Source organism: Lepisosteus oculatus, chromosome 9 (assembly GCF_040954835.1).
Source record: "Lepisosteus oculatus isolate fLepOcu1 chromosome 9, fLepOcu1.hap2, whole genome shotgun sequence".
NCBI classification, from domain to species: Eukaryota; Metazoa; Chordata; class Actinopteri; order Semionotiformes; family Lepisosteidae; genus Lepisosteus; species Lepisosteus oculatus.
Genome location: NC_090704.1, coordinates 498,021 through 524,906, shown reverse-complemented (window position 1 = coordinate 524,906; position 26,886 = coordinate 498,021). Strand labels below are relative to the sequence as shown.

Below are 26,886 nucleotides of genomic sequence, written 5' to 3'. Positions count from 1 at the left end.
TTATTTTTAGTGTCGTCTTGGACTTGATGTTTCAGGGCAGACAGCTGTATATCATATGCTTCCTCCATCTTACACCACATTTTAGCCATGTAGAGCCCACTATTTTTTCCAGACCTAAAAAGTATGTTTTATATTCTTTCTAAATAATTTAGCACTTGGCAGAGCTGTCAAAATAAGACAAGAGGTCGGGTGCATATTCCAGGCAGGAGCAAGGCACTGATAACGAACAGCTCTTACTGTCCAGAGAGAAAACCGGCCCTAGATGTGACTGTGAGGGGTGCTGGAGAGCAGCTGTCTTGTGCTCCCCGAAGGCCTTGAAGAGGAGATCTCGGGGGAGAGCTGTATCTGCAGCCCCCTGCAGAGTGAAGCAGAAGCAGTGGCTGACCGGCGCACTGCTCTCGCGTCTGGTTACCGGTCCGTACGCTGCCCTCCCTCTGACTCTGCCCCCTTGCTCCCTGCAGGGTGACTTGGGACTGGAAGGGCCTCGCGGGCCGACGGGTGTGGTGGGACCTCAGGTAGGGTGAGCTCACAGGCCAGCGCCGTTTACCTCCTTTTCCCGCCTGTGCTCCCGTGCCCTCAAGACTGCGTGTTCTTCCTATGACAGGGCCTGGCCGGACGCGTGGGGCAGCCTGGATTGAAAGGTGATAAGGTGATCTACATATTTCTATTAATCCAGTGACTATGCCAGTCTGGAGGGTGGGGGTGGGTGGAGGTCTGGGGGAGGAATCTGTTCACTCCAAAGGTGATGAAGTCAAGCCCTTATTCACAGGTTCTGTAAATGTCTATGACTGACCTCCTGTACCAGGAAGTCTAATCTGGAGGGGTTGGGTTTGACATTTTTCAACGCAGTGGCACTAAGTCTACAGTGAACACAGGCAGTGGCTGATATTTTGCATAAAAAACCATCCAAAAGTCCTCCGTTTTAATTCCTGTTTTAAGGTGTGGTGCGTCTGTCCTTGTCCACACTGATCCGGAGCCTGATGACAAGGTTTTGAGCACTCATCTCAGGTCTGCACGTTAAAGTGCAGCAAACTGTTAACAGGACACCAGTGCCTCTTCTGCAAAGGGGAGTGAAGACAGAGGTGTGATTTACGGTTACGTCAGAGGTTCATCACCGGATAGCATTCTGAATCGGGTTTCTCTTGAGGAAAAGAGAACCTCATATATACAATATATATGAATTTTAGTTGAAGTGAAGAAGGAGTTAGGGTGGCTGATTACACATGTTCCAGCTCTAGTGGATGGTTTTTCATTCTTTTCTAAAAGTAAAGTCCCCTGATTTTGGCTGTAATGATTTAGATTTCTTTCTTCTTGATGCGAACTTCCTGTCCAGGAACTTCCAGTAAAGTTGCAGAATTCGCTATGAGTTGTCTTCTGCCAGAGGAGTTTGTATTCGGCTTGTGCTATCCTAATCTCCCAGCAGAGGTCCCATCACAGTGTGGAGAAGGGTGATGCTGATGTTGGCAGGGTGTTAATGATAAGCTGTGTCTTGTCTCTATTATATGTCTCCCTGTAATGCTGTGTAATCTAGGGGGAACCTGGATTAATGGGTGAACCGGGAGAGTATGGTTACCCTGGAGATAAGGTAGGACTTTTTCTCATGTCACTTATTGTTCCCTTAAAACTGTGCAGGGGTGTCCAGTCCTGGTCCTGGAGGGACAGTGTGTCTGCAAGTTTTCTAGGTCTCTTCAACGTAACCGGACATCAACAGCTGGGAGCAGCTGTTAAATGGGACCAGTTCACCCAGTCACCAGCAGGTGTAGCTCATTAAGAGCTGAGCTGGAGTGAAAACCCACACTGGCCTTCCAGCAGAGGACTGGATAGGCCTTGGCTCAAGTGTCAAGTCATAATGTTAATATCTATCTGTCTAGAAATGGAAATGTTCCTCTTGTGTCTTGAAGTTTATAAATGAAGATATAAATAATTAATTTTATCAAGGTGGCTGATTTATTTAAGATATTTAAATCTTTTTCCTCATAATCCTCCATTCCTGATCAGGCAGATGAATTATGAAACAACATCCTTCCTTAGTGAAGACATAATTAAAAAATGTTCGTTTAAGAAACGTCATAGAATGCGACGGACAAGACGTCACCTCTACCACTGACTCACACTGATGGGTTTTTTTGCACACTTCTTGTGCTGACGTATTAAAGTTGTGTGTTATTTATCTGTGCTGTTGCTGTTACTGCTGTTCTGTGTTTGTTTTGGTGTTTCCTTCAAGCCTTTGTATCAGAGCATACATGCAAGTAAGCATTTTATTGCACTTATGCCTATGACAAAGACACTGAGCTGATGTCCGTTGTCAGTCGGTCCCCTGGTCTTTATTCAGCGATGTGATGCTCTGGTTCTTGAGTTGTGCTGTGAGGCCGACTTGCAGCAGGAAGGAAGAAGGGAAAGGTGTTGCCTTGCGGACGAGGCTTCAGACAAGCCACAGGTCCAGCAGAGCCTGGCTTAGTGCTCCAGACTCAACAAGCGTCGACCCGATGAGAGATCACGTTGTGTCTCTGCAGACTCAGAGCTGACACTGTCCTGCATCTCCACAGGGTGCAGCGGGCTTGCCGGGACCACCGGGACCTCGAGGGAAGCCGGGACCGCCGGTACGGGTCACGTTTTCATTGACTTGCTGTCATGCTCCTCTGTGACGCTGGAAGGCACATGTTGAGATCTGCAGCGTCGTACCGCTCTGGTGGACAGACCACCTGTTAGTTCTGGGACTGCAGACAACACTGGCACAGTGGCAGCAGGGTTTAACACTGCAGGGCTGCAATGCAGCACGCTGGGTCTCTCTGAGGGACTTGTAGGAATTGTTTTTCACTAAACCCACCCCTGTTATGCCAGTGATGTATCTGGTATCTGGTGATGTATCAAATTCTGGGTTTCTCTATAATGCTGTCTAGGAGGTGTAGCAGATGTATATGACACTCAAAAAACTGTAAGCGTACAGGTATGTTAGAACAAGAGGCTACAAACAAGAGAGGGTTTTCATCAGGCTTTTTGTGATCCTGGGATCACAGCCAGATGCTCTCTTAGCTGGCCGACACCTGCAAAGCTTCATGTGTTCTTCCAGTTTTCACCCCTACATTCTCTGCCTCCTCGTTTGTACTCGGGTCTTCACGTACTTCATGTCGGAGCATGAAGATAATGACATCCTGATCCTGAGAACTTTGCATGTACATTCTAATAAGGTTGTTAGCTCCTGAATAAGTATGAAAAACATAATGTCCAAATTAGAGCCTCAGTGGGCCAGTGAGAGTGTGTCCCTACCCCCCCCCCCTCCAAGACGGGAGGCCAATCCATCACAGGGGTGACCCCCTAGCAATTCTGGGCCCTGCTTGTACAACTGGGAGAACTGGGGTAAAGGACCTCAATCAAGGTACAACAGCAGTGGCCGTGCAGGGGACTCAAATAGACAAGCTGTCGCTGGAGCCCAGTGGCTCGCTCTCCTTGCTATGCTGTCCCCGTGCCACATGGCCACTGGTTTTGTTTCTGAGGCTGAGAATGAGCGCAATGTCATTCCTGCAGCGCTGCGATTCACAGTGTGTGTGGAAAAGCCCCAGTCTGTTGGGAGGGCTTCGTGTCGTGAGACGGTAATGGTCAATGCTTTGAGCCACGCTTGTCGCTTACATGTTCTTCCGTTTCCTTTCTTTACCAAAAGGGGAAAATGGGTGAGCCGGGCCCCCAGGGGTCCCCAGGTCCTCCAGGCCCAGAGGTAAGGACAGAGCAGACTCTTTATGAATCGGTGTTAGTGCTGACTTAACCCTTTGTTTCCTGTCATCGGCATTACAGCCGCTCTGAAGATGCTTTCTCAGAGTATTTGGAACCTGATTTCACTCTGTGTTCTGGGAAAGGTCATGTAACTGTTTGAAACTGTTACCTGAAAGTTTAATCAGTCCTTCTTCTCATACTTCTTATTCTCATACTGGGGTATAGAGAATTGAGCTAAGCGGATGACTGGTAAACCTTTCTTGTGATTGTGCATCACTGTGATCACAGTCATTTCAGATGAGTAGGTTTAATAGTTGCAGTGCTTGATTAACTGGGTTGAAAAAGTTCCTTTAATTAGATCACATTTAGTATTTGTAACAATACCCCTTGTTTCTATACGTAGAAAATTACAGAGAAAATAGCCAGTTTGGAACTGGGACATTTAGCTTAAATGGAGAAATGTCTTCCAGTGTTCTGGATGTTTTAGAGTCTTTAATATCTGAGAAGTGGAATTTCGGACTGAGAGATAAACTGTTACTTTAAAAAAGTTATAGTAGCGCATTTAAATGTGTAATATCTCACCAATGAGTGTACAGTCTTTCTTCAGCTTTTGTAACTATGCTGAAGTGTTTATTTCTTAAATATAATTAAGAAAAGTATGTGTTTCTTACATATAAGAAAATAAATATTTCTTGTTATTTCAATAAGAACTTTTCATTTGTCAAGAGCAGCTCCTTGCAAAAAGTCTAGAAGTGTCCACCAGGTGGTGATGTGAAACATTCTCAAGTGAAACAGCTGTCTCACGGTCAGGCGAATAGGGTGACTGGTACCTCAGTAAGCTCCTGTTGCAAGAAAAAATGGGAGACAATATGGAATGGGAGCTGCAGGTGGTGGTGATACACAGAAAAAAGGAATTTTAACAGCAACTGTTTAGAGAGATGAAAACGACATGGCTGTCAGTGAAACGCTGGTCACTGTGTACAGTGTGGCGGCAGCAGGGCTCTCCTAACACAGATTTAAACAGATCGAATCACGCGGGAGCCCTGCAGTTCTTTTTTTATTATGTCTCTAAATTTGGTGTTTGAAAACCTCAGCAGGCACAGTCTGCCTGCTCCGGTAAATCTGTATCCCACGTGCTGGCAGATCTTCTGCAGACCGGCGAGAACCTTCTGATTCCCTTCCATGTACAGTCACCCATGCAGTGAGAACTTTATAGATCAGAACAGAATAGATCTTTGAGTTTTATTTGGAAAATATAAACATATCACATTCCTCTTAACATGCATAACAATCCTTCTTCCGCCAAACAACTTCAGAGAAAATAGCCTACTAATAATCTGGCACATTTTAATGCTTAAAAGTCATTCCAAAGTGAATAAGTGGTAGAGTATTTCAAAGAGAGGTAATATTTGAAATGTGTGCTGTCTCAGGTTAAAGGTTAAAGTCCAAGTTAAGGAGTTTATTTTGTATTATTTATATTTATTTTATTGCTTTCTTTTTGTCCTCATTCAGAGAGCTGTCACAGCCCTCTGCCATTCCAATAGTACCTTACATTCCTTCACAGGCCTGACTTTGGCTTGACCAGGTGTTTAAGTTGTTAAGTCACACTGGTGATCCCATTTGTAAAGGCTGAGTATAAATCCAACACAATACATGTTTTAATGAGTGCAGCCTTTAGTCTCAGAAATGTTGTAAAATGTCCAAGTTTTAAAAGGACAGACATCCCCCAAGGTTAGAATCGGCTTACTGTACAACTTCCTCTCATTAATGGGTTTCAGTCCCAGAATTCCTTAAAGGATCTTCCTGGTCCCCATTAATCATTTTCTCCTTTTTAACATCTGTATTGCTTTAGTTCTCCTGACTTCAGATCTCCTCATGTTGTTTTAACAAAATAACTCTGCAAAAGCTGAGTCTGTGGAAAGCAAATGTATACATGCGACACCATATCTGCAGCTGATTTTTATGCTAAAGGAGTAACATAACTGTTGTTCTTTTCTCACATAACACCATTTTTAAAAATGGCATTTGAAATCCATTAGGATACATTATACAATAAGATCACTTTATTAGCCCTATACAATTTCTTGCATTAGGAATTTGTCTTTTCCCATACCCAGCTTGCTCTCCATGAGACACACAGACAGAGAGAAGCTTGGGGTTAGAGCGCAGGGTCAGCCATTTATACGCCACCCCTGGAGCAGCAGAGGTTAAGGGCCTTGCTCAGGGGCCCAATGGAGTAGGATTCCTCCGCCAATCGCAGGATTTGAACCAGCAACCTTCCAGCCATAGGCATAGATCCTTATCCACAGTGCCACCGCTCCTCCTCTGTGATTTATAGATTATAGATTTGAAATGTGTGAACTATGTGTATGTGTTGCCATCTGTTTGAAATCAGATGCATTTGGGATTCTCCTATTCTTAAAGAACAGCGAAGCTTTAAAAGCTTAATGGAAAATGTCCCTCAGGACTCTAGTTCTAAACCTCTAAGCTCAGTGTTTCTCAAGAAGGTGCCACCTAGTGGAAATTGGCCTGTATTGCGGATGGATGAATATTAGAAAAGTAGTTCAGGTGGGTAGCTGCGTCAGCATGCGTAGTCTGCAAAAGGAACAAGTAATAGCCGAAACGTTGTGTTTTCTCTCTTTTCAGCATGGAATAAACCTATTACTTGTTCAAATATTAGAAAATGCAACTGTGTAATCTGCAGTGAACCTGACCTGGCCAGCCCTGGGCACAACAGGGCCCAGTCCATCACAGGCATCCAGTCCGCACATTGCAGACACCACATCAGCTGGCAGCATGTCTCCGGTCTGTGAGAGGAAACCAGAGCACCTGGAGAAAACCCATGCAGACACAGGCACAATGTGCAGACCACAGACCGTGATCGAACCCAGGACCCTGTGAAAAAATACTTTTGTAATCTGACCATTCTGTAATGTAAAAAAGCCAATGTACTTTCATGCTGCAGCGGTTTCTTGGCAGCTGTTCCTTCCTGTAGTAGGATATTAGGATATAGGTTTCAGTTCCGTAAGTACAGCAGGCATGTCTTTCTGCAGTTCACTCACCAGCTCCAGCTCCATGGGTGACATTGTGTTTTTCCTGCTGGGGAAAATAAAAGAACTCGATCTGGATTTTCTTTGGCGCAGATCACCCTCTTCATATATTTTTATAGCACCTGTAAAATAGTTACATGCGCAGAAAAAAATGATGATTCACCATATTAAACCACAGCCCCACTGCTTTATAGCTCATTATCTACTGCTGGAGCTGAAACAAACACCAGTGTTTGAAAATCAGCTATGGGAGTAGACTTACCAACCTGAGAGGCTCAGGAAACACCTGCAGACATGGTCAGTGGCTCATGCTGGTTTGGGTTTTGTGCTGGTTTTGTGTTCGTTCCGCTTTAGTTCTGGGTTTCGTGTTTTCAGAATTGTCAAGTACAAAATGTGTTTTGAAAGGAGTGGATTATGCTTCCATTTAGGCTGTAAGCCTGCAGTGTCTCCTGTGCCAATGAAATTAATCAGAAAAACGGAGACACTCCATTCAGCAAACGAAATTAAACCTGAAAGGCATAAACTTATACTACAGTGTAAATGTAGTTTCTCAAGGACTGAAATTCCTTTTATTTATTTCAGGGTTTTCCAGGAGATATTGGTGCTCCAGGTCCAAATGGCCCACCTGGTCCAAAGGTAGATAGATGTCACTGTCTGTCCACTAGTGCTGAAGAAATGGAAATGGACATTTCTTCACATAGTGAAATACTGTATGTCCAGTTTGTAAATATCTGTCTTTAATGGAATGCAGCTGTTCGACTTTTTCTGAGCAGTTTGTATTTATATGTTAACAGCTTCCAATGTAATCGATTCCCTGTGTTTGAATGAGGAAGTTTTGGCTCATAGGCTTGTAGTAGACAAAGTAGCACAATTTATGTTTTTGTCAGTAAATATTCTTCATATAATTTTATGATTCTGCTAGTTATATAGCCACTTTTTATGACTGTCAAATATGTTTCAGATGACTTACTGTACATTAACAATATTGAATTTCACTGTATAAAATGTTTCTAAAGATCTGAAGAGACTGTATTTCTTTAATTTTTAGTTTTATGTTTTGTTTTTACGTAATTGGCTGCCTTTTGTACTCAGGTACACAAGAGCACATTTCAGTAGATGAAACTGATATCTCTTATACTCTAATACCGGGTGTCTAATACTGTCACTACATCATGACAGCTTTTGGCTGTCCTATCGATTTTGCTGTCTTATAATTATCAAAGAGCCATCATGCTCCAGTCCTGGTGCAGCCTGTTCCCGCTGCTGGAGCATTGCTGCAGAGTGGGCATGTTCAGTCTCTCTGGAGGTTAATGTGTTTTCATTTTCTCAAGAGAGCAGCCTGAGTCCCTGCCCGCTGTCTGTACTGAATGTCTCCCCATGCGCGGTTACTGGTAGAAATGGCTGATCCGTATGAAACTGGTGCTCTGTTTCTGATGCTTCAGGGGACTCAAGGTGTCAGAGGACCAGTGGGGCCTCCCGGGCCGAAAGGAACTGAGGTGAGGGCTCACTTCACAGGAAGGCATGTGAAATTGCACTCTTAACAAAATGTTCGTCAAAGAGGACATAATTATGCCAAGTTTTTCTAAGGGCTCTGTAGAACCAATTGATCGGTATAGAGTCACCAGTGGTCCAAGGTTAGCATGCCTTGTGCGTTCCTCCAGGAGGGAGTGTTGCAGTGCTTGTGTGTGATTTCAGGATATCATGTGAAAAAGTGTACAAATTGAAATTGCTGAAAAACATTTTCTTCACATTAACATACTGTATATACAGTGCAGTATATGGCAGTTCACTTCAGTCTGGCATTTTGTTGGCTGCTATTATAACCACTGGTTACAAATACAAATAGAGGCTTGGTGACAGAATTTGATTGATCATGAATAAGAGCAAAAACCTTACTAGTTCAAACACAAACCTTTCCATGATACTAATGTTGAGAAATGTGTCTTGGCACCTTTCAGCTCTAAAATCCCACTGCCTGGAGCTCAATGTTCCTCCCAGGCACAGAGAAAAAAGTTCAGACAGAGACGCATTGTGTCAGAATATGCTGAGGCTCAGGAAAATAGTGTTGGTGGGTCTTCATTCTTCAATACAGGCTGCCCTTTCTCTGATGAAAGCTTAGTCAGTCAGTAGCAATCTTGTGTAATATGTTCCTAATGTAACTATCAAGGTACCACGTTCATCCCTGCAGTTATATTAACACCTACCCTCAGCTCTCTGGGACTGTGAACCAGGCTTGTACAAGTAAAACATTGTATTTCATAAGGAATGCAGAACACATGCTGTGATTTATTCCCCTAAAGAAGATGCATTAATTTGCACAATGAAAACTGATGCTAAAGCCATTATCTATAGGCCAGTGAGGCACCACGAGACTAATCACAGTATCAGCAGAGCAAAGGCTGTGTGATTTAAGGCTCTAAAATACTCTTATGTGTTTCCAGGGTGATGAAGGCCCTCTTGGGCCACCAGGGGGACCAGGGCCTATTGTAAGTATAATGAAAGTCTGAGAGATTTATTCTGAACACTTGCTTAATGTAATTATTTTAATTAGTATTGATGAAAGGTGTTATCTGTCTTAGTAAGTGGTTGTTTTTTCTTTTCAGTTATGTGCACTACATAAATTGTACTCCTTTTCCAGCTCAATGAGCTCCTTCTCAGGTCATCTTACCCATCTTACTCTGCATTGTCTAACTAAGATAAACAGCCTCTTGTGTTGCCTGTCTCCTGCATCCTCAGTAACTATCTTCTGTCTGCTAGGGAAGACCAGGAAGGAAAGGGTATATTGGGGAGGCTGGACAAGAAGGCTTGAAGGTAGGAGTGTGTTCTGTCCTGCTAATTTTTCTCTATTGTAGCTTTTGTTTCACAGTCAGACTGCAGAGACCTTGGTAATTCTCCTGTTTCTGTGCTGCACTAATGAATTGGGTAGAAACAGCTTGTTTTCAGTGTGTGATACTAGTAACATGTATCCTCAGTGGTCATCAGAAATCTGCAGAGCAGCTTCTCTTTAGAAGCTTCTCCCTCTCCTTCAGTGGCGCACGTCAGTCACGCAGTGGGGAGATGTTTCAAAGATCTGAAGTACATATCAACCCGTTTTCATTTAGCTGCATTTCCTGTACACTCCTGTGAGTGTTGGATTGCTGAGGTTTGATTAAACAAAGTTTATAAAGCCACAAATGTAGTAAAGTCAGGCAATAAATGGGATTTCTCCCATAGTATATATGATTGAAGAACTAAAAGCAAAACATTGGAAGCAAAACTGAGCATAAATGTTGCCATTTTGATTACAGGGGGAGCCAGGGGACCTGGGAAATTTGGGAAAAACTGGACCTCAGGTGAGTTTTGTACATGGACTTCAGTGCATGAAGCAGCTGCAGTCTAAGGTCTTTATCGGGATGGTTACAGGAGTGATTTGAACAGGACAAGTATTCTGTGCTCCCTTGTTTGCAGGCTGTCACACTAGTGCAGGGATTCCTGAGAATTTTCCAGTTTGTTCTAATTTGATATCTCACACTTTTGGCTTAAAGATTTGTCACAGCTGTTTATGAAACTAGAAATTTCTGTGTTGCTGTCTTCCAGTAATATTTTCTCTACATACACAGTTTGTTTCTTTGTGGCTTTGGCATCAGTAAATGTTTGTCAGTTCTGTCAGTTTTTTATATCAACCGAAGGTGCGAGTGACATGGGTTTGAAGTGAGTGAAAAGGGAGGTTTCCTGCATGATCCCAACACACTAACAGATGTCTGTTGTAGAGCTACAGTCACACTCCATCATTAACAGGGAGAAAATGGCACCAGCTAATCAGCTCCTTGCATAGCCAGTGAAACAAGCTCATGATCTGATCATTGTCACATAGAGCAGTGTTCCCCAGGACATGTTGGCAGGGTCTGTACAGTGTCTTGGACACTTTCAAAGGATACTGGACTGTTCGATTCTCAACTAGGCTTGGGGTGGGGTGCAATGGTTTGTTGCTTCATAATCTAAGGGGGAATTTGTTTTTAGCTCAAGACTGGTAATAGTAATGTACAATTTCATCTGCTAATGTGCTGACCCATTCAAAATGGCTTGTATTGAAAAAGGATTTCAACAGGATATAGTTTTGTAATGCAACACTCATTTTGCTACAGTAGCTTGCATCCATTTGATCATGTCCTTCTATCTCTGAGGAAATGTAACTGAATCAAATCAAGTACTGGTTATTGCCAGCACACTGTTCAGAAAATTCTAAACTCGTTTACTAATTATGTACACACTTTGCTTATTCCTGTGGAGATTTTAGGGCTTTGCTAATGGAAAAATTCCAATTTACACACTGTTTTTAACATTTTCCTTTGTGTTTTCCTCTATTATCATAGATCTAGACAATTTTCAGTATCCGCAGAAGGACTGAAGCTAAATCAGAAATCAGTGTTTAATATGACTAACGTGAGATTTTTTTAAAATTCATAATAGTTCATATCTGAGTTTTAAGAATGTCAGCTTTAACACGTTTTTGACATGTTAAGCTAATCTCTTGATTTTGCCACTGGAGCACATTTTCTTCGTATCTGTTGTTGGCATTGCTTTGAATGTGTCACTTCAGACAGCTGGGTCGGCATGGGAGTTGCAAGGGAGCAAGTTGAGCTCCATTTCTTCCTGAAAAGCAAAGTTTACTTGTTATTCTGGAATGAACCTCTGCTTGATCTTTTTGCTATAAATATGATTTTACTTTCACATGCTCTTATCAATCCTTAGAAACACCTACATCAATCAGCCTGAGTTAGCAAGCATGTGGAGCCCAGATATTAGCGAACACACTTCCCTCTCTCTAGCTTCATTTTTTCTTCCTCAAAATTGCCGATGTTCAGATTTTTGCCCCCAGTAAACGAAACCAAATGTTGAAATGTTTAGGGACCGGCTCTAGGGACATTATTATTAAGTGTATTCAGATTAAGAACAAATGACCCACTTTCCCCTTTTCTTTCTTCACGTGGAGCCAGGCATTCAGGGAGCTCTCTTGGTAGATCATTGCAAATGTGCAGCTCATTCTCATTTAGGAATTTTGTATAAATTTGCACTCCCCCCCCCCCCGGCAATTATTCAAGAATTCAAATACCGAAACACCCAAATATGGACTGTTTTGTCACCGTCTGCTTACAAACACTTAAAGCCAGATGAAATCAGAAACAGGGGCTGCTGTGTAAATAGGGAATAGCTTTTTTGATAGATGTTCACCAGTTGCAGAACATATTTAAAACATCTTGTACTGTATTGTGCTTCTTGTATGCATTGACCTTATCAGTGCTCTGCAGCACCAAACATTCTGAGATAATCTGAGGAATAGGCCAGAGCACCTCAAACATCAGTCACAACTGCTAAACTGTCAATATGTAACCGCAGGTGCCTCTCGTATAACATGTTACACCTCTGTAATTGATGGTTAATTAGGTATTGACAATGTTGCCATAATCCGTTGCTCTTTGATGTTGAAGTAATACCTTCTTGTCAGTTGTCCCACTTGGTGTTAATGATTCTGGAGCACAAAAGCATTTTATTCTTGAAATTATGTGAAACGCGCTCTCTCATTAATGCTGTCTGCCTCCTTTTACATCTTGTGCAGGTGTTGAGGAGCGCTTTGTGAGAGGTGTTGCAGTATTTGTGAGCTGGCATGTTCATTGCTATAGGTAACAGACACTTGGCTTGAAAAGTGAGTCATAAATATTATACAGCACTGGATAAGACTTTGCCAAACACTGTAGGCACTGAACTCATCAGTTCTGACAACTTGTAGCTCATATTCATATTCACAGCTTTACACCAAAGACCAGCAAATAATTCCATATAGCAAAACTGCTTATAAAGTGAAAAGAGCTAATTAGTAATCTCAACTTTGCTTTTCATAATGGAAAATGAAGCTTACATTAACATCTTTGCCTTGACCTTAAAAACATCTGGCAGAAGAAATTTTGGGAAACTTGGTGTATTCTGTAAACAGGGGTGCAGGTAAAACTGTCTTACTAAAGCTCAGTACTGCAGTGTCCTTCTTTCATCAGTGCTGTTTAAGAGGACACAAATGTAGGAGAAAAGCTGGAGAGCTAATGCACATCTTTGAAAGAGGTTCATTTACCTTGGATCACTCTGAAGCCATTGCTCAGTACAAATCGCTCCCTTTCTCTCCAATGCATCGCAGCTTTTCCACAGTCCTGTCCGCTGCAATGAGTGTTGTGTGCAGAGGGCTTGAGATATTTCAGTTTCCCCTGACTTCTGTGACGGAGGGATGTTTTCTTCACACATCGGTTTTTCGTTGTGATCCTGTACAAATGGTCTTGGTTCTGTTGTTTTTAAGTTTAATTATTTGTCAAGGTGACACTGTATTCTGTTAGGGGATGCAAATGATGCAAGCTGTGTAACAATGTGATTGAAAATATTGTCTCAGGAGCTGTCAGGTAAGAGAGGTAATGCAATCTTCTGCCTGTGTGAATTCCTGTTGACTTTCCCATGTTGCAGGCAAAACAAAATGTTTTTAAATAATCTGAACATTAGGGGAAATTTTAATTTAAAGCAAAATGCACAGCAGTACATTTCACTGATTCTTACTTCGAAGATTTTCTTACCCACCTGAAGCACTGTTCATAAGGGCACAGCCATAAACTGGAGAATCCATGTTCTTCCATTTTTGTCATTGGGAATTTGAGCGAGCATGCCGTGTAAAGATGTTTTTTTTGTTCCTGAAAATCAAACAAGTTTGACAGTTTTAGCCAAGAACGCTAATAACCTTTGTCTGCTGTTGTGTACTGGATTATATTTTTTGCTAAACAGATCAGAGCTATTTCTTAGGCATGCCACAGTTATGTTGTTTGGCAACTAGTCAGGCCATAGAACTTTTTCCAGACCTCTTATCTGGAAACAATTACACTCTTTAGATTTCTTCCTTTATTTACATTCCCCAGTGTTTCCTTCCTTGTCCATCTTTATGAAGTCCAGCAAGGTCAGGCGGCTGTTATTTCACTCTTACTGTCGATGGGATTGCCAGCGGAGTGGAGATGTTAAGTCGTTTACAGGCCATGTGTCAGTATGAAGAGGAATTTCGGACTCGGGCTTGAGGATGTGCAGTAACAGGAAGTGTTTCAGCTCTCCCTCAGGTGTGGGATAGAACCCGTGCCTGTGCAGAAACTGCAAAGTTTTATTTGACTTCTGTTTGCCAAGTGACTGTGCGAATGTCCAAATGAATTAATGGAGTCACTGAAGCCTTAAGACCAACATTTGATGATAGGATTGCTCCCAGAGCTCCAGGATTTCCTTGACATGTGGCTGCCGGTGGTTGTGGGTAATTTTCGGGTTGGGGGCTCAGGAATTGCAAGTATCTGTCCTGCCAGCTTCAGTTCCCGCAGGTCTACAAATTGAAATAGGTTTTTTGTTTTACTAAATGGAAGTGGTGAATTGCAATTTTATCCTAAATGTTAGTGCCATTTCAAATAAAAAACAGGAACATATTCTTCAGCCCATTGCAGCACTCTATCATGCAGCATCACAGAGTTTTAAAGGCATTGGGCACCATGAGCAAAGTCTTTCAGTCCTTTTGTACTTCTCTTCCAGGGGCCTGTTGGGTTAATTGGACCTTCTGGGCTGGTTGGAGTCCATGGCGAAAAGGTATTTTTGGTGTCTATGCTGCTCTTCCTGATGGTTGCCCTACAACTCCCAGGGTCTTTCATCATTGGCCATGTTCACAAAGGGAACAACGTGTTTGTCCAGAGAGAACAAATGAGAAACAAATGAAGATACTGAACCACACTGGCTCAAGGCTGAGCACTTGTCAAAATACTCAAAGGAACAGAGCACGATGGAGATTAATAATCATTAAGTGCACTCTAAGCCATTTTGCAGAATAATTATGGTAAATCAAAAATAATTACATCCTTAATCCATCCACTGTCTAAATATCATAATAAGGAAAGTTCCAATGATTCCAAGAGATTTAGCTGCTTTTCTTTTTCTTTGGTGCATTAGAAGAAAACAGCTGCAGTAAATGAAAGCAAGAAAAACATTTTAACATCTTTTTAAACTATTTAAAATGTTTAGAAAAGGTTTCTTTTTAAACATTTAAAAAAAACTGCAGGTGGACAGTGTCTGACATGAATACTGTAGTGCTAGCTGCACATGCTGTAATCATATGCAGAACTGCTGTAAAGTATCCAGGAATGAGAAGATAAATTAGGCTTCAGTAAGTTACTAGTAATTGAAATTACAGAGATCTAATCCGTGATAAATTTCTTTTGATACGAGTGTGCATTAGCATGAACCATGGTTTTTGTGTGTATCCCCGGACATTTCTCGCCATGTGGATGAGTCTCTGCAATGACTTAATGGAAAACAAGCCTTCATGCCGCCCCAGGCTGTTGATAGACTCCCCCAGAGAGCGATGTTTAGAGGCCGTCAGATAGACAAGGAAGCTTGTGTGTTTTGTATGTGTGAGTGATGCGGTATGGAGAATGTCATCCCGTTGATGACAGAAACTGCATTTTCAGCGGGAGCCTCACCGTCTCTCTCGCACACACCCAGATGTGCCCAGGATATTCCTGTTTAAACAGAATAGCTGATGCAGATTTGCAACACCACAAGCAGCTGCCTGGATCTGTCTTCACAGCCTGTCAGTCCATTCAGACATGAAATTGCTTCAGATCTATAAATTGCTCATATTTAACCCACTTATGCACCTTTCAGTTTATCTTTCCAACCACAATTTACAATAATATTTTGCAAGTAAACTTTCCCCTTTTGGTCCCACAGCTGTTAGAGCGTGTACATATGGTAATACTTACAAACAAAATCTGCTAAAAAAAGATTTTCATTGTAAGGAGCAGATTGCCAGGTTTCTTACATGATCCATAAAAAAACTTGTATGCTTGGGCAAAGAGCTGTTCTTCATAAACAGTCTACTATATATAACGTCAAGGGCTGCAAAAACCGAGATCAGGAATTTACTGACTTTAAAGACGGGATTTGTGATGTTTCAAGCTTGTCTCATTGTGGCTTTTGTTTTAAATTTTTAGGGTGACCGAGGTCCTGCTGGTCCCTTGGGTCCTCCAGGTGAAAAGGGGTCCAGGGTAAGACACGAGGTTGAACAGCTTCACCACAGAATGGGGCTTCGAGTTTCATCGTGCACAGCAGCACGTGGCTCAGACAGCTTACTGTCTGCTCGTGTAGCCTGCATCGTAAATGCTGTCTGTTAATGGCAACACCTCTGAGAGGGCCCTTCCTCGCCTGTGAGCTAGCTGTTAGAGTCCTGGGGACACGAGGGGCTGCGAGGGGCCACGTTCTTCACTGATTCGCTCAGCAGATTGAGGCCAGTCAATGAAAGCAGGACTTTGTCGGCCCTGGCTGGGTTCTTCCACTCTCTGCTGTTGTGATTTGTGTGAAGCGCTGACAGTCTGGCTGATAAAGGAGTTGCTTCTGATTGAACATCTGATGTGAGGCTGTCAGAAGATAAGAGTGGCTTGTCTTCAGCTTTGCTTTCGTATCCTTTCCAGCCTTCAAGGCATTTGAGAGTTTTAAACAAAACAGAAAGAAATGAACATTTTTTTTCTGTGTTGTAGTAGGTTTATCAAGTTAAGCCCAGACGTCTAGTTAAGGTAATATTAATTCCAAATTAATATAGCATCAGTTGGAAGCACATTTTCACTACAAACTGGCTGATCCTCAGAATAACAGCAGTCCGTGGCTTTGGGTGTCTGCCCTTGCTGGCTAATTTTCTGTCTGTCAGAATCATGAACATTTGGCAGAGCCTGTCCACAACACAGCTGTTTTGTAAGGGAAAACCAAAGTGAGGTTGTGTTAAATTAACCAGTAAGACTTACGACAATGGAGCATGCTGAGTGTTTGTTTTAGCATGTATTATCCAGTGCTTTAAGAGAATGGTGAGAAGAATCCAGGGCAAAGAAGACTTAGCTTCATATACAGTGCATGCTGCAGGAGATTCAAGAGTAACTGTATAGCCCTGAGTTGATGGAAAATGTGTCAAATTGATGTAATTGATTATATAGTAGAAAGTAGCAATTATTAGTGTTGATAACACTTCAGTTAAAATGTGAAAGTTCACTTATCATATTATGTGGTGGTGCTCAGCTTATCAAAACATTTGGATGCCCAAGTCAATTTTCATTCTGAAGGCACTAAGCCTCTCTATCCCTTTATGTTAAACTTTCTGAATCAGAGGATGGACTTAAAATGTCAACTACACAAGCATGATAAATGTTTGTTTGGCGAAGGCTGAAAAGCACATTAAACAAATCTGAAATCATGCTTACCTTTCTGAAGAGAGCTTCTGGGATGTATTTACTAAGTCATGTGGGGAGTCGAGCACTGCTGAGGCCAGCAGAAGAGAGGTTTGCTTGATTTCTGGAGGTATTCAGTCCTGGGCCCTTGCTACCTGCAGTACCTTGTGAAATACATCGCTAATGATGCAACAAGGCTAAACAATTCACCGGTTTTGAGCATGAACGGAGATAGACAGGGCCACTTTTACGTTGCTTCTGAAACCAATTCGTTTCTAAAGTCAAGTTCAGTGTCACACTGTAAACTATAATTTATTTTTTTGGCCTTATTGGCTTCTAGCCCACCTTTCCTTATTTAATGTTTAAGACAAATTAATTTGCTAAATCAGACTCATAGTGTTAAGTGAGGGGCAGAATTATTTGCTAATGGACCTGATCTCCAGGGAATCTACGGTATATGGATCTAATCTCCAGGGAATCTATCTGAGAGATTGTGTTGTTGCTGAGGGATTGTGTCATTGTCGTCTCACAGGCTGTGCTTTGCATTTTGTTTCAGGGTTACCCAGGTCTTCCAGGCAGCCCGGGGGATATCGGCCCACAGGGCCCTCCAGTAAGTCACTGTCCCTCAAATGTAGTGCAGTATATGTCTTTCTAAACTGTTTTTAAAACAATTTTACTAAACGGGCCTTCCCAAATTTCTGTGAACAGGGGCCAGCCGGATCGAGAGGATCTCCTGGTATTCCTGGACCAAAAGGGCGAAGAGTAAGACATTGTCTTGGAGAATATTATTTCCATCCAACATTTTCCGTGATTGATGATGACATGTTCTTCAGAATGACTTCCATAAATGCCAATAGGGACACAGGACAGGGCATCTACTGGATGAGTAACACTAACATTCAGAGTTGGGCACTCATGTAAAAGGTCTTACTTGCACTTTGTTGTTAAGACAGTCTGTGATGTACTGTAACATGGTTTTAGCATCCTTTAATAACTGACATCACCAATAAAATAATAAAAGACACTGGTCCCCAGGGCTTTTCAACATACCATACTGATGGTGCTACATCATCCACATCTGGATTGTGAATTCAACACAAAAAGAAAGCAGACCGATGTAAAAGAAAAGCAGCAAAAATACCAGAAAGCAAGAGCTGATCTAGCCTGCAAAGGAAAATAGGAAGGCCTAAAATCTGTTGCCAAAATGTCATATCTGTATAATGTTTTTATTTAACCTTCATATTCATATTCTTTCAGATCATCTTCAAATTTAAAGTTTAGCTTAAAGAACTCTGTACAGCTTTAGATATAAATCTTCTAGTTTGGATGACTTCTAAATTCAATAAACCTATGAAAGGTAGTCAGATTATAATTTGACAAGCAATGTATATTACACTTAATTTCATGAGTGATTGGTGATGACAGAATTTTAAACTACCTGAAAGTCTATAAGTCACTGCAGTGCACTTACTTGCCTACTCTAGGACAGGACGGTGACACTGCAAGACACCATTTCACTGTCAACGGGTAACCATAAGCACTCAAACCCTGTATACAGTCCTGTATACATGCAAACAGTAATAAATATTAGAAGACATGTATACAGTTCTATGTACATGAAGACCGTAATAAATATTAAAAGACCTGTATATCAGTATAGAAGTGAAGACAGTAATTAGCCCCGAGTCTGGGCTCACCAGGATTTTGGTTGAATTCTCAAGCAAATACAGTACACCCAGATATGTGCAAGCTCCCGGAGTTATTTTTAACTTGCAGATAAAATCAAGATTGTGTTCTCGTAGATGATTCTCCCTGGAAATGTGGGATCTCAGTGCTTTTCTGAACTAAAGGGGATATTGAGTTTAATAACATTGGCTGCCTGTCTGAAGTGCAAACATCACGGTGGAGGTCAGATATCAAGTTGTGTTCAGTAAAAGGCAATTTTCATGACGGATTTTAAATATATCTTAATTTCTCACCTCAGGAATAACTCCTGTGATTGGCAGTACTCACTGCTTATTTGCCAGTTTCCAACAGTTTAAATATTTCACGCAGGAGTGACAGAGTGACAGAAGATCATATAAAATATGTATCATCGCAAGGGTGGCAGATGTTGAAACAATATTATAAGATCTGTCCTAAAACAAACCTCAAGAATGGTGTACTCTAGCTTGAACCCAAGCTACAGAACCAGTTTGTTGGAGTTCACAGTGTGTGGGTTTATTGGAAATAAGGTCCTTTCACTATCTGTGAAGTGTATTGAATATTTGACTCAGGCTTTGAGGAAATCATTCTTGGAAATATCCCCAGTGTTTTCACAGGGTCAGTTGTAGTGAGTACAGGCTGGGATCAAAACGAATGAGTGTGAATTCACAAGGCACGCATCCCTCAGCTACCCTCCTTTCCACTGTAGCAGTGCTGCTGCTATCATTGCTTGAGGTTGTTGGGCTGGTGCCTCCCTCCACCCTGGACTTGTTCTTGGCTGTAAAAGTGGACGAGGCCGAGCAGCAGGCTTGGCAGGAAGGATGGAAAGGAAAAGCCTGGATGAGCTGTTCTCGAACGCTTCCAGCACAAGCGCTGGGAGAAGAATTTTAAGTGGCTGAGTGACTCAGGCCAGAGACCAGAGATAGGGCAAACAGAAAATGGAGACAACTGACTGATTTCTGTCTCCAGTGGATCTCAGGCTGCAAGGAGATGTGGATCTGTTGTTTGTGCTTGTAGTGTACCCTGGGCACTGTACAGAAGTCAGTGTGGATGTCAGAGATTGGTTCTGTTCTTTATTTTTAGTGTACATTTGATCACTGCTGTTGTTTCAGCTGCTGTCATATGACTCTGCGAAACAGATATGAATTGAAGTAAAATTCTTGCCTTTCGTCCCAACAAAGTGATTTTATTCCTCTTTTAGGAGTTTAGCAGATATGTTGGTGTCTCTGTTTAAGGATAAACACATGTTGTATGTAACCACAATGGTGAGTAGAAATGTACAGTATAGCGATGTTTTAAAATCTGCATTACGCTATAAAAACGCAGAGTCTCAGAGGAGCGCATTGCACAACGTGCTGGAGGTTCGGTGAAGAAGCCTCACGTGTGTAGACATGAACAGCAGAGGGTATAGAGTGGAGTTGTAATTAGTTCACTGTCTCATTGTATTTAAGGGACCGAGAGGCTCAGACGGCCCACCAGGCGAACGCGGGCCACAAGGTACTAAGGTAACTGTTTTCATTCATTTATCGTTTTCAAACTGTATAGGAAAAAGTGTCTTTCTTTCCCAACAGTGTCCTCTGTACTTTGTGCTTCTGTGCAGCAACAACAGAGAAATACAGTTTAGTGCCTCATGGTTAAATTAATCTGGCATTATTTAGTCTGAAGAGCTTTTTTGTCCAAATGTGTTTTAATGACCAAAATGACATTTCATTTATATATAACAGTATGTACTCTGTTTTTCATCTCTCACTTTTAAAGAGAGTATGATTTTTTCTGAACTGCTTGTCTGACTTGAGTGAACATAAGTCTGCTGGGCCCAAGACTGAATACTTTTTTTTCCCACGGCAGGGAGAGCAAGGCCAGTCTGGGAAGAAGGGAGAGCCAGGCCTGATTGTGAGTGAACTGCTGGATGTGCTGAAGTCTTACAAGATGCTCAGAAGTCCAGTGTGTCTCTTGTGTTTTCTGGGCCCGATTTCAGTATGACAAAGGAAGACAAAATGTTATCAAGCCAAACGCAGTCCACAGCAAAGTCTGCTTTTTTCTTTAATTTTAACTCAACCATTTGGGAAAGATTGCTGTAGATTGTAGGTCTTGAGGGGACAAGGCTGGACCAGAAGAGTTCTCTTTCACATTTGCCAGGCTTTAAGAACTAACTCAATCCATATAACTTTATATACAACATCGCTTGATGACTCAAAAGTAATATCAAGCAACAAGTTACATATGACTTGTGAGAAGACAGTGATGTGGACACTAGATAAAGACTATGACATTAGATTTGTTCTGTTAGTTATGTGAATTTCCTTTAGATCATGTCTTTGTTTCTTAAGAGTTCAACCCCCACAGGAACATGAGCCCCGAGAGTGTTTTTTGTGGTAGAAACTGACCTTTTCACATCCTTATTGGAGTCCTGCTATTTGCTTTATGACAAAAATTATTTGAAAAATCCCCTAGTCTTGGCTTAACAATTTTCAATGATACAACTTGAGACTTTTACTCATGGGTTTTTATCTCAGAGGGAAATAGAACAATGAAAGGGGTCCATGAGTATCATTTAGCCTGTTTTCTGCATTGTGGTTAGATCAGACTGGTTTTATTCAATACAAGAGCGGAAGAGACCTCTGATTGTTTTGAAGGACTCCAAGCATCATGCGCCCAGTGGTACACAATGTCATTCGCAACATTAAAAAGACAAGTTACACACAGTGAAATGCTTTCTCGGAGACAGTAGAGGACTGTGATGTGTCAGGGAGCTTGTGTAAAGCAGGACATGTACTCAGTGTTGAGGAAATGTCTGCTTGGAGAAGCAAAGTGTCAGGTTCTGACAGCATGAAAATTTGACCCTCTTTTTCTATGGTGTTTCTCATTTGCATTGGGAGGAGCTGTGCATGGAAAGTGAGAAACATTATACATATTTTACTGAAAAACCTGAAGCAATTGCAGGATGTTGTAATAGAAAAGTATTTTCCAGACTGGGCATCATAAAAAAAAGGAATTAAAATAAATTGTGAACATTTGTTTGAATTTTTCAAGATCTTTCTCTAAAAATATAACCCATTTTTCAGCGTTTTCAAAAAGGTTTTGCAACAGGGTGTGTCTCTTTGTAATGGATCGATCGTTTCCCAGTTCCCATCTTTATTTAGCCTCAATAAATCACAAGCTCTCACAAAAACAGTCTGCTGGCACTCTTGCATTCTTGTTGGTCATGTGTGAGCAATATGCTGGGATCTGGTCCATTTTCTAACTTGTAATGTGGGAAACGCTGAGTCAGGTACGTGCTTTACGACCAGGATATCGGCAGGATTCCAGGGTCTTTAACAAAGTTTTTGCTTCTCACACACAAAATCTACTGCTGTAGCCTGTGTTAACTAAGTTCTTTTTTAAAAGGTATTCTTTTAGTTCTCATTTTGCATTTTTAAACTGGAACTTGTTTTTTGTTTCCTTAGGGAAAAGCTGGAAATCCAGGGGAAAGAGGCCTTCCTGGGATTCCGGTAAAGTAAAATATTCCAGTTCTTGTAAAAAAGGTCTCAGACACCTTTTACATTTTGTTTGTTCAAGTTTGCAGCTGTGAATGTGAGCATGCTATGCCTTGGGCACATTGAAACACTCAGTCTTCTCAAGAAAGGTGTCATCAGTAGTATAATCCGAGCTGCTTGCTTGCTATTTCAATTTTTCAATAGGAAAATTCCAGCTGAAAGGCCCTGAGTTGTTGTAGTAAAAAGGAGACAAGGAAACTCACTTGACATTTGGAGAAAACAGTTTCATCTGGTCTTATTGTAAAGAAGTCATTTTGTACAACATTAATAGTGCAACATTAATAGAGCCTGTTATCCTTCAGGATCTTAACTTTCATTTTGCTTTTATTGTTCTTTTTTGGGAGGGTGTGATGTTAGATCTGTCCCCAGGATAGCCCATTTAAGAGCTATATTGACCTTAATGAGAATCCCAGCTGAATCTCCATATCCTTCATAGGCCTTCAGACAGCTTTGATTTGAATGTCAGGTAGTCATGAAAAGCACGGGTGATGGGGCTGTGCTATGCTGGCATTTTTGTAATGTAGGAACTACAAATTTAATAGAGAGAAATCTGGGTAAACTAAGAGGAGCAATATAATTTCACCGGTGCCTTTCACAGCAAATCAGATGGAACATTTGTGATTTCAGAAAGCATGATTGTTGTTTTTTTCTTCTTTCCATTTGAAAAACATTGCATTCCATTCTCGTTTTGTTTCTTCCCGATGCAGTCGTGCTCCTAGAGAAGTGGGGATTAAAGCTGTGGACATGGTGTGAGGGTAGAAGGGAAAAGTAAATCAACATTCAGGGCAGAGACAGACAAATCGGGAGTTTGAACAAGTGGGAGTTTCGATAAACTGCTGTTATCTTCCGTTCAAAGAGCCACACGGCAACTGGCTCCGGTTTCTTGCTCTCCACGTCCAGACGGCGCAGCATGTGTAGTGTGCTCACAGAGTTGCCGCAAAGCACGGAGCCTGGCTTTGATGGTGGAATAGGGAATGTCTGTCAGCACACTGAGACCCTAAAAGAAAAGGCTGAGCCCTGTTGTTAATGCAGTGCACATAGAGTGCAGGACTGTCCTGGGTCTCTGCGAATGTGAACAGCACAGAGCACAACTTCTCTTGCACCAAGTGTGACATCTAGTGGGTATTTCTAGAAGTCCTGTTCGTAGTTTTAAATCTACTGCCTTAGACCAACTTAATTTCATTTGGATATAAAAAAAATGTTAGCATTTCTATTAATTTTGCATGAAGGATTGCTAGTTAATTGCAGATCATAATATAGTTCTATTTTAACAAAATTATTTTCTAAGTAACTTCTGTTAATTTGTAGAAAACAGAAATAGGTTTTGCAATCACACCCGTTCTGAACCAATTCAATTCTACCTCTAAATTAAACAAATTCCTAAAAATAATAACCCGGTTTAGTTAATAATGATTTGTTTTTGATTGCTGTGCCTTAAGAAAAAGGCAGTTCAGCTAGAACCTGCAGAAAGTGCTTGATGACAGTACTCGCAGATATTTATCACAGCCTGTTGAGCAGCTCTTCAGAAGTTGTTAGAGATCATCAGAGATGCCATATTAGAGGTGTAGTCTCTGGCTTTGATTTAGCATGTGCTCCATAAAACACTGTGAGCAAAGTCAACACAAATCTAGCAAAGTGAAATAGTAAGGGCCTGACACAAACCTTCACATGGCAAGGCTGCAATTTCACCCATGAGCACAAAGGTTCTCATTTTATTGTGGAAATGGAAATAACATTTTATTTATTTTTGCTGAGCTATTAAATGCATTCCACAGTATCTTAGGACATTGACCTGAGAGAGTTTTTTCCCATTGTGACATATAGTAGAATAAAACCTGCTTTTCTGAGGCCATTTGGGAGTGCTTTCAGGATTTTCCAAATGACTACAGCAGAAAGAGTAATTCACTCACTCGACCTTCTGGTCAATGACAATTTTTACAATCAGGTTAATACACACAACACATCCAGTGTCTTTGGGAATGTAAGGGAACGAGGGAACACAGTATGAACTTGCAGAGGCTGGACAATGGGGACGAAGCAGGAGAGCCCTTGGCAAAGGAGAACCTCCCACAGCTCCCAGGTCTGAGCTCCCGTTTCCAGGAGTTGCTGTCTGGAGTATGAAGGCAGTTTTACAGCTCATTAACAGTGCTTTATTTAGTTCCTGATCGAAACATAACTGGATTTGGATATTCAGTGTGGGTTGTCCGCTGTCTGTTACATTCCTTCATGAACAAACAATGTCATTCAGTTTCATTTCTGAAGCACATCAGCTTCTAAAACATCCTACTTGATTCATTTCTGAATGACAGACATGACATGTTATTGTCTGCTATGTTATTTCAAAAAATTAGTTTCAGGTAGGGGTTCTCAAAACTTACTTCTACTTATATAATGATTATCCTTTTTAACACTGCCTTTGAATACCATGGTATTCAGTATATTCAACATACTGAACCATGATCTAAAGATGAATAACAGTTGAGAATCCCTGGGACACTGACTTAAAGACATTAGTCCAGTAATATGTAGTTTCCAACTAATAGGAAACGACTATGTATGAACAGCACTTTCCTCTGTACCTGCTAATTTATAAATTATTCTGATCTATCTGAAACATGAAAAACACATCTCTGAAGTGGTAAGTATAAGGTTAGATCAAACATACAGAGGTCTCATGAGTGTCAGCTCACAACAGAGGCGAAGGCAATATTAACCTGTCCTGAAGAACATTACAATTGTATAATCTAATTAAAAATGTAATAGCTTAAAGGCAAGCATCACTAAACCCTTTAACTTTCTGTCAGACGAGAGTGAAATATGCCAAGGTTTAGTTAAAAACTTTTGCAATAACAGGTGAGGAGGATGGATTCCACTGAGATTTCCATTGCTGTCACAGGAACTCTGATTTGCATTAGTATGGCAAACAAAACTGGAGCATGTAATGCCCAAGTGGCCACCAACTTTCAAACACAGGTGCAACTACACTGGAATATCTGCTGAGTAACAGACCTTTTATGTACTAGTGAGTTGTCAGATGTTGGATCCTTTCAGTAGCTTCTGTTTGAGCTAGACATAATATCTCAGTGGTATATTTCTTACAGTTTGTATTCAAACGATTCTGCCTCCATCATAGTACACATAGTACGGTGAGTAATGGGGCAGAGGTAATGCTCCTGACTTTAGGAGCACATACGAAGGTACACAGAGAAATACATTTCCAAAGAATCCAGCATATTTTTTGCCTGATGTCCTTGTGTTGTTTCCTCAGGGTGTACCTGGGATTCCAGGGAATGCGGGTGAGAGAGGAGCCCATGGTGAACCAGTAAGTCAGTTTCTTTGCTGTCCTTTTCTTTCTTTTCAACCCCTTTACATTCACAGCACAGCAGCCTTTTCAAATCATGGCACTGAGCCTGCTGAGGTTTGTAAGGATGACACTGTTAGTAAAACATCATGTCTTCCAGAGTGCTGCAGGGATGAGCAGGCTTGGGTATTTAACTTTTGTTCTACTTTTGTCTCAGCATCTTGACAGCACCTGCCCTTGTAGAAGCCTGGCACATTGTCTTAGCAGCAGCATTACCTCCTTCTCCGAAGCTCTCCCAGACTGGGCATGGTCAGGACTGGGGACTGAGAACCCCAGGAGAGACCAGGTTGCAGTTTGAGGTGCTGGTTGAGCAGTACTGTAGGTGCACTTCTTCCATCTGGACTAGAACTTCCAAACCAGCACCATAATGTAGCGAGCAGGGACACTGGCTGGAGGAAGATCAGTTAAAACAGGTTCCTGACCAGAGGTCGTTAAAGATCACAAAATGTTGTTCATAAGGGTAGAGCTGTAAACTGGGCTATATAGTTTGGTCTCCCTAAAGTCCCCCTTTAATTCACCTGGTGGGTTTATTTCTTACTCCTCCCCCTGACCTGTTGTGCAGTGGAGATGCTGGTGCAGAATGGCTGCTGTGTGTCTCCCAGGTGAGGCTACTGGTGCAGAATGGTTACTGTGTGTCTCCCTGGTAGAGCTACCCTTCAGTGGAGATTAAGTGGTTTCCTCCTAAAGGCAAAGTGCTCTGGGATGCTTTTATGAAAAGAGTTATATAAATACAAGCTGTCTCATTACCTCTGACAAACACTTTTTGCAGACTTTGAATAAGTCTTTTTGTTTCTAATGCAAAAACTATTCTGATCTTTGATTTTCCTGCACACTCACAAAATAGAGATTGTGATATAGAATTCACAGAACTGTCATAAAACTGTTTGGGTTAGCTTGGTAGCAGATATTGTTATTGTTGTCCGTTTTTCATTTTGACTTTGTTTTGAGAATCTTTAGTCTGCAAAAAATATTTTTTTCTGTTTCTGATCATGACAGAAGACAAAGGCTTTTGGTCAACAAACAAGCTAACTTTTTTGGCAGGATCCTATTTATTCTAATAGTGGTTTCATGAATTAGGTTAAAAAAAGTGGTCAATAATTTGGACATGTTGCTTGTTTCTATGAGTAACCTCCACTGCAGTGTTAGCATATTTTAAAATTTAGTTTTACCACACTACATATGGCCTTAGTTAACATCACACTACTGGAGATGTATCTTTATAAAAACACATCTGTCCTCATAAATTATTAAGTATTAAAAAAACAGTTTACATTAGCCTT

General features: G+C 41.4%; 1 protein-coding gene across 1 annotated transcript in view; it reads left to right on the top strand.

Annotated features, from left to right (window-relative positions):
- Positions 1-26,886, top strand: part of LOC102691221 (collagen alpha-1(XXIV) chain) — a 101,952-nt gene that overhangs the window by 45,821 nt on the left and 29,245 nt on the right. The window contains exons 15-32 of the mRNA XM_015355241.2: positions 462-515; positions 605-649; positions 1,532-1,585; positions 2,547-2,600; positions 3,659-3,712; positions 7,341-7,394; positions 8,201-8,254; positions 9,200-9,244; positions 9,516-9,569; positions 10,046-10,090; positions 14,331-14,384; positions 15,785-15,838; positions 17,562-17,615; positions 17,714-17,767; positions 20,161-20,214; positions 20,558-20,602; positions 22,156-22,200; positions 25,514-25,567. Of these exons, the coding sequence (XP_015210727.2) occupies positions 462-515; positions 605-649; positions 1,532-1,585; positions 2,547-2,600; positions 3,659-3,712; positions 7,341-7,394; positions 8,201-8,254; positions 9,200-9,244; positions 9,516-9,569; positions 10,046-10,090; positions 14,331-14,384; positions 15,785-15,838; positions 17,562-17,615; positions 17,714-17,767; positions 20,161-20,214; positions 20,558-20,602; positions 22,156-22,200; positions 25,514-25,567 (927 nt within the window). The remainder of the gene's footprint in view (positions 1-461; positions 516-604; positions 650-1,531; positions 1,586-2,546; positions 2,601-3,658; positions 3,713-7,340; positions 7,395-8,200; positions 8,255-9,199; positions 9,245-9,515; positions 9,570-10,045; positions 10,091-14,330; positions 14,385-15,784; positions 15,839-17,561; positions 17,616-17,713; positions 17,768-20,160; positions 20,215-20,557; positions 20,603-22,155; positions 22,201-25,513; positions 25,568-26,886) is intronic.